We start from the raw sequence: 7,213 nt of genomic DNA, 5'->3' as shown, positions 1-7,213 counted from the left end.
GTTCACGGCACGCGGCATGAAAGCAAAAGCACCCGTGGCATGAGCGAAAGAAATTAATAACTATTTTCCATTATCTACCACCTTTTGTCATTAGGACGTTATTGATGGCAGAAATAGCTGTATCAAATTTCAGGACATTAGCGTAGCAGTTCCAGAGAAAGCGATATGAGAATTTCAGTTTGTGTGGGCGTGCCACGCCCGCTTTGCCAAAATCTACCACTTTTCGCCGTAATTACGGTATTGATAACATATTTTGCCGTATGCAATTCTAGGACGTTAGCGCAAGCAGTTCCAGAGATAGCCGATATGAGAATTTCAGTTTGTATTGGAGGTGCCACACCCCCTTTTCCAATACCTACAATTTTTAGCCGTATGTAAGGTGTTTACAATTTGAGCACCGTTGCCAAGTTTCCGTTTCTCAGCGCAATTGGTTTTAGAGATATATCGGTTTTCACATTTTAATCTGCATTTCGGATGCCACGCCACTATGAACATTTTGGTGTATTTTTCATTGAAGTCGAGCGAACGGTACCGTTATAAAAAGGGAGTTCAAAATTTTATTGTGGCGTATTTATATATAGATTATTATCAATAATACAGCTTTTTTCCATTAGTTTTAAGTTTCAGTGATTTTAAATTTTGTTCCGACAGCATAAACTCGCAGAGTATCTGTAGGAATCTTCATTACGAACGGATTCAATGAAGGCTCTCTACGAATACCGAATTCTCGTTCGTAGCCATTCGGATTCGAAGATACGATGGATTCTGTTATAGCCCTGATTATAAGGCATTACGTCGTTTTGGTGTGTGAACTAATTTAAACGAACATAGTTAACGTTGTAATGTGAACATAGTTTTAGACCTTTCAACAAGTTAACTGATGTGAAAAAATCTTAAATTGTTAAATAGTATTTTAACAAAATCAACTGCATAATATTATAAGAAGTCAAGGTAAATCAGCCCCAACACCATCAATTCCACATGCTTTTCGTTCTGTTTCGGTGATTAGAGAGTAAAAATAAGTTGATTTCAAAAACCTGTAACAGGTCTATTCTGCACGTTACCGAAGATTTTGTAACCGGAAAATTTTATTACCAAAAAATGTTATCAGTTCTTGTCACCGCGATTCTAGGAACGTTGGTAATGCAGTTGCAATATTCAGCAATTCAGCTATGAAGAATTGTGCCAATTCTGGCACTGCATATTTCACGGGGCAATACTTTGTTACCAGCTTATGAGATGGTAACAAAATTTACTGGTTACAAGAGTACACAGAATGCGAAAAGGGTTTAAAAATTGACAGGAACTTTATTCACCGGTTACAAACTTTTTATTACCAGCGCAGAATAGACCTTGTAACAGGTCTATTCTGCACGTTACCGAAGATTTTGTAACCGGAAAATTTTATTACCAAAAAATGTTACCAGTTCTTGTCACCGCGATTCTAATTACGTTGGTAATGCAGTTAAAATATTCAGCAATTCAGCTATAAAGAATTGTGGAGATTCTGTCATTGCATATTTCACGGGGCAATACTTTGTAACCAGCTTATGAGTTGGTAACAAAATTTACCGCTTATAAGGGCCGGTTGCTCAAAGCCTGGTTGACACTAATCACCGGTTAACATCGTTATCGACGTTTTCGACTCCATGCATACAACAGGGAGTCGGTAACGTCGATAACTATGTTTAACCGGAGATTAGTGTTAACCAGACATTGAGTAACCGGCCCTAAGAGTACACAGAATGCGAAAAGGGTTTAAAAATTGACAGGAACTTTATTTACCGGTTACAAACTTTTTATTACCAGCGCGGAATAGACCTGTAAGTGTCGATAACAAAAACCACTTGAATAAGCTATATCTCAAATTCCTGGCGCGAAATATGGTTTCTCCCGTCCCCATAATTCTGGACATTGTTCCAATTTTGAGAGAACATTTTTTGATTATTCCCTAATTACCGGATCCTGTCCGTGTTGTACGGGAAAGAACTTTTTATAAGGTTCTTTCCCGTAAGCAACGCGGGTTCCCGTATCGGAACGTAAGTGCCTTCTTCTTCCTGCCCGAAACAGACTTTTTCTCCGGGTAAAAATTGATAGTGTCAACGGGCATATAATCTGTTCTGTGTTTACATATATTCTCATTCTTTATATACTTTTTTATTAATACAACCAAATTTGTGAAACCTAAATTCAATTCAAGTGTTTGCATTTAAGTGTCGATAACAAAAACCACTTGAATCAGTTATTTCTCAAATTCTGGGCACGAAATGTGGTTTTTTTCGTTCCTGTACCTCTGGACATTGTTCCATTTTTTGAGAGTAAATTTTTCGCTTCTTCTCCAATTACCGGATCCGGTCCGGGTTGTTCGGGAAAGAACCTATTTTCGGAGAATCTAAATGAAAAACAATGATGTTATGTGTGTTTATCTCATACGGCTAATAAAATTAGCAAATACCTATGTACATTTTTTGAAACTTTAGTGGTGTTTTCCATTTTTGTATTATAGAATTTGCTTTCGGATGTAAACAAACAACAGCCGGAAAAAAGTCCGGGTAGTTTCGGGCACGAAGAAGAGGATATTTACGATCCAAACGTGGAACGTATTCGCTCTCTATTCCCCATTTTCTTGCGTGAGGAACGCTCTGGGCTAATTTGGGCACCCGCGGGCCCGTGTAGAACAAACCTAATGTAGGGCCTGGCGTGTCAGCTGTTTTTAACACTGTGTTGCCGCTTACATTCCACTATACACGAGCTATGCAAAGCAGCGTTAAAAAGTACCGTGTGCGCCAGGCGTAAGGGCCGTTTGTCTGGTTATCACTACTTGCCGATTAAACATCATTGTCTGATTAGCACTAATCGGAGGTAGAAGCTCTGGTTAAATACAACGACTGCTTTATCGATCACATGTTATATGCATGATGTCGAAAACGTCGATAATGATGTTTAACCGGCAAGTAGTGATAACCAGACATTGAACAACCGGCCCTAAGGCCCGTTTTCACCATCTCTGGTTAACACAAATCCCCAGTTAAACATCGTTACCTGTTTACCACTGGTTATCACTACCTCCTCTACATGCATATAACATGTGATCGATAAAGCAGTATTTGCTCGCCTGCATCGTACATACCAAGGCAACAATTATGAGAACTGTGTAGACATGCAAAGTTGATGAAGGATTATTCTCCACGTCTCGCAATGCTTTCAGAATGGGCTCGTGCTGCGGGTAAAGTTCAAGTGCGTGCCGCAGGTGTAGAATAGATTCCTGGAAATGTCCATAAGCTTTAAATATTTCTCCAAGTGTAAAATACTGTTGCCAAGCAGAGCGTCCAGGTGGTTGCATCTCCAATGACCTTTGAGGAATTTGTATTTTTTATTATTATTATACACTGTATATGTCGATAAAATTATAGCCACGCCACGTTTGGACAAGTCTTAACATACTTTTTTTTTTGTTATTTCGTTTTGGTAATTTTTTTATAAACATATCAAGGCATATTTAATGTGCCTTGCAACATATAGTTCACGCTTTAACAAAACCCCATGTAGTAAACCCATGTTTCAAACTTTGTGCAATATTAAAAAAAAGTTGAACAAACTTGAGTAAAAATTTCGAGCTTTTTCTATTCTATTAAATAAAGTGCAAGTTTCAATCGATAAAAATTACCATTAACTTTTTAGAATTTTTTTGCACATAATTTTTGGAGACTTTCACTTTAATAGACTAGAATTCAAGGATCAATTTAAAAGCTCGAAATTTTTATGAAGGTTTGCTGATTTGTTTTTAACATTGCACGAAATTTTAAACTTTGATTTGCACGGGTTGTTAAAAACTATATTAAAAAAAAAAAAAAAAAAATTAAATAAAAAAGTTAATAGAGTTATTCAGAACATTGTGGAAATGGTGTTAGATTTGTTTTTGGAATTGCATTTGCAAATTACTTGCTACCATGGCAACCGTTTGCGCTTTATTGTTGTAAATTTACAAATATACAAATGCAAGATCATATGCACAGCATATTGAACAGCCCTATGTTAAAACTTTCAAAAAATGATGCGGCTATAATTTGTTCGACCACTGTATATTACCCTGAGATGTAGCCCAAAATCAATTACATACGTCAAAAAATATTAAATTGCAGAGGCTAATGCCACGCATATGGGTATTTCCATAACGTCGGACGTGACTTCGCATGACTTTAGAGTTATATATGTAAATCATACGAAAACAGGTCACTTGTAAAAAAAATTTGCCGTTGTGTTACTATTATACCGTCCTTTAGTTGACAAACAAATTAGGTGCGCTTGGAACACTGGTGTAGGGAAAATCGATTAAAAGTAGCTCATAACGGACGTTACAAAAACAGCAGTGGTTTTAGAGTAAATGGTAACATAAACAAAACTGTCAATCCTTTGAGGTTTTCCTTTCTTAAACATTCATCAAATTCATTTTCGGTCAGAAGAAATTCGTTGTTGGTTTAATTTTGAATTAAAATGTTATAACGGACGTGACCGATTTTCCCCCATACAATATTTTTACTACATAGTAACATCAAACTTAATTTTAATTTTTTCTTTTCAGTTCTCTTCATTTACTTGCCTTTTAGGTTTACCTTTTTTTGGAAACACCCATATGTATGTAGCTATATTGTTTTTTTATGAAATAATTACATATGTAGCTCCTGCATTGACTGCACGTAATTGATTGAACTTTAACCAACTACCTACCTTCTAGTCAGATGTATAGCATCATCAAGATATTGTAGATTGTAAAGTACACGTGCTAAATTCAGAAGTACTTCTGCATTTGTTGGCGACATTGCTAAAGCGCGTCTAAAGCACTCAATAGCTTGCCGTGCGTCGCCTATAATGCGCCAGTAATTACCGATTTGGTTATACAATTGTACGGATCTAGGCTTTTCACGCTTGGCTCGTTTAAGGCGTCGTTCCAGTGCAGTGATGTCAAAGTTTTTATAAGAGTTTTCATCCTTCGTTTTCAGAAAAATGTATGCAACCTGAATGTGCGTCATATTATAATAATTTACTTAATTTATCCATCCTAACCACGTGCAGTCAAACTTACCTCTGGTTCTGGTATTTTCGGATGATTAAATCGCTGTCCCACTCCAATTAGATAGTCGTAATAGGTGAAATTTACTGGCTTGCAATCGAGGGTTTCATCCACTACCAATGCAGTGCCTACATTTGTTACAATCGACGGCCCTACACTGTTCTCGATTGCAGCTTTGCTATTGCTTTCGTCTTCTGCATTTTTGCTCTCATGTGTCATAGTGCCGCTTTCGTTACAATGTTTAGCTACCGTCCCTAGAGATTCCAAAGAATTTTCTGGCGACTCTCGTACCCAGCCATAACCCGCACCCCTATTGTTGCTCCCATTTCCTATACCGTTGTCAGTGTCAGGACCCGTTATACCGGCTCCAGCGCTCGTACCTAGTGCCATAGTAGATGCGATGATATAAAATACTTCATCTTGAGCATAGACATCAGCGGAAGCATCAAACATTGGAATGCTGAATTCGTCCAACAATGTGTTATCCCCCTGGCCAAGATTAGAGGAAATATGCCCTGTTATTTTGCCGCTGTCTTCGTTTAATTTCCATAAAGTCGAAGTACGAGAATTCGTCAATTCAAATTGCCAACATAAAGCCACTATTGTCAAATAGACAACAATCCGCATCATGTCCTTTTTTATGATGCAGTTCCTTCACCAAAAAATAATCCTCACAAATGACAATGATACCAAGCTTCATAAACACAGTATATACAGTAGAGCTGGGATACTATCGATAGTTTTTGAAAAATATCGATGTCGGTTTAAGCAAAACTTCACAATGTGTCCTCCTTACATCTCTACACATACATTATTTTTTTATGCAATAAAATCAAAGCACATTCGACAAAAAAACATATTAAGGAATTTTTAGCAACTATACTGAGTTATAGTAAAATTTAATAAGCTATAAAACTGCTAACAACTTTTTTTTTAGAAATTCGAATTAAAAAGCTTGAGATTTTAATGATTTTGTGGCTTTTTATATTTTGTGCAACTTTTATAAATATTAGTAGACACTAAACAACTAGAAAATAGTCGAAACTGTGAAAAATTGTTTGGTGCTATTATTTTGACCAGTACTATATTAGTTTTCTTATAATATGGTAAAATGTTAATTTAGATAGATAGATTTTAGAAATGTACTATTATAGCCAATTTCATTTCTTTGCACTTAAAAAGGGACAAACAAAATCCGAATTAAATTTTTCCATATAAAAAAAAAAAATACAGATTTTGACTGTCGCTATTCAAGTGGATGCAAGTGTATGTATATAAGTATATATAATTCAAATACATAAATTAATAGTTGTGTTTGTTTACAAATTATCCACTAACTTGCCAGCAACTCTCCAGTAACTTTATTTCTAAGAATTCGCTCTCATACAAAAAATTTCCAAAAAAGTACTCGAACGCAAATCCAGTATTAATTTGCAAGCATATTCCTTATAAAACAATATATTTCATATTTACATGAATTTATTTTGTGAAATTCATCAATAAAAACCCACAAACAGTTTCCTTATTAGTTTATATTTCATCCAGCACCATGCGATTAGCTGTTTTTCGTACTGTCAAATTCTTACAAGTAAAATTTGATCCAGTAAAACCTTACAACTTCAACTGTCAAGTTTCGCTCTCTCAATTTCCCCTACTTTGCAAGTTTTTGCGTACGAAAACGCCAAATCATGACAATTCGTAAAAACTTTTACTGGATTTTACTGGAAATGAGTAAACAAACACAACTAATAACTTTATTTTATTATTATAATTTATTTTTGATACACTCAAATTTAAAAAAAGTATATATATAGTTTTTTTTTTTAAATTTACAAAGTAATTCATAAATTTTATAGATTTATTAATAATTTAATTTTCAAGCAAATGAGTCTCTCAATAGGGCGTCCGAACACTGGACTGCTCAGTCTGCGTAAAGCCGGTTTTGTGTGTATAAGAGGGGGAAGAGAGTTCGAGTTTATAGCTGAAATACAATGCCGGCGAACGGCGAACTCACCACTGCGAAATTCGCGCTGTCAAAATTAGAACATCCGCACGCATATGAAATTGAACACAGCAAAAGCGAAATGCGAAGTGTTCGCTTGGCGGCGTTTCATGGCGATAGATTTATTTCTATCGCCCTGC

The 7,213-nt window shown here is 35.9% G+C and overlaps 1 protein-coding gene across 1 annotated transcript; it reads right to left on the bottom strand.

Annotated features, from left to right (window-relative positions):
- Positions 1-3,046: 3,046 nt before the first annotated feature.
- LOC108381424 (uncharacterized) lies at positions 3,047-5,919 on the bottom strand. The gene is made up of 3 exons (XM_017637846.1): positions 5,084-5,919; positions 4,729-5,015; positions 3,047-3,353 (listed from the first exon to the last, which is right to left on the bottom strand). Exons 1-3 carry the CDS (start codon positions 5,699-5,701, stop codon positions 3,047-3,049), a joined length of 1,212 nt encoding a protein of 403 aa, XP_017493335.1. The 5' UTR covers positions 5,702-5,919.
- Positions 5,920-7,213: the final 1,294 nt, after the last annotated feature.

This window comes from Rhagoletis zephyria, unplaced genomic scaffold, assembly GCF_001687245.7.
Source record: "Rhagoletis zephyria isolate East Lansing unplaced genomic scaffold, Rhagoletis_zephyria_1.1 Rzeph_scaffold_22516, whole genome shotgun sequence".
Lineage (NCBI taxonomy): Eukaryota > Metazoa > Arthropoda > Insecta > Diptera > Tephritidae > Rhagoletis > Rhagoletis zephyria.
Note: the sequence above shows the minus strand (reverse complement) of the source record. Positions and strands in the feature narration are given on the sequence as shown.

Bases quoted from the DNA above. Each gene is read 5' to 3' on its own strand.
- LOC108381424 (XM_017637846.1), bottom strand. From the start codon at position 5,701: ATGATGCGGATTGTTGTCTATTTGACAATAGTGGCTTTATGTTGGCAA. The intron at 5,016-5,083 runs GTAAGTTTGACT...ACGCACATTCAG, and splicing joins CGAAAATACCAGAACCAGAG to GTTGCATACATTTTTCTGAA. The intron at 3,354-4,728 runs GTAGGTAGTTGG...AATTCCTCAAAG, and splicing joins GCTATACATCTGACTAGAAG to GTCATTGGAGATGCAACCAC.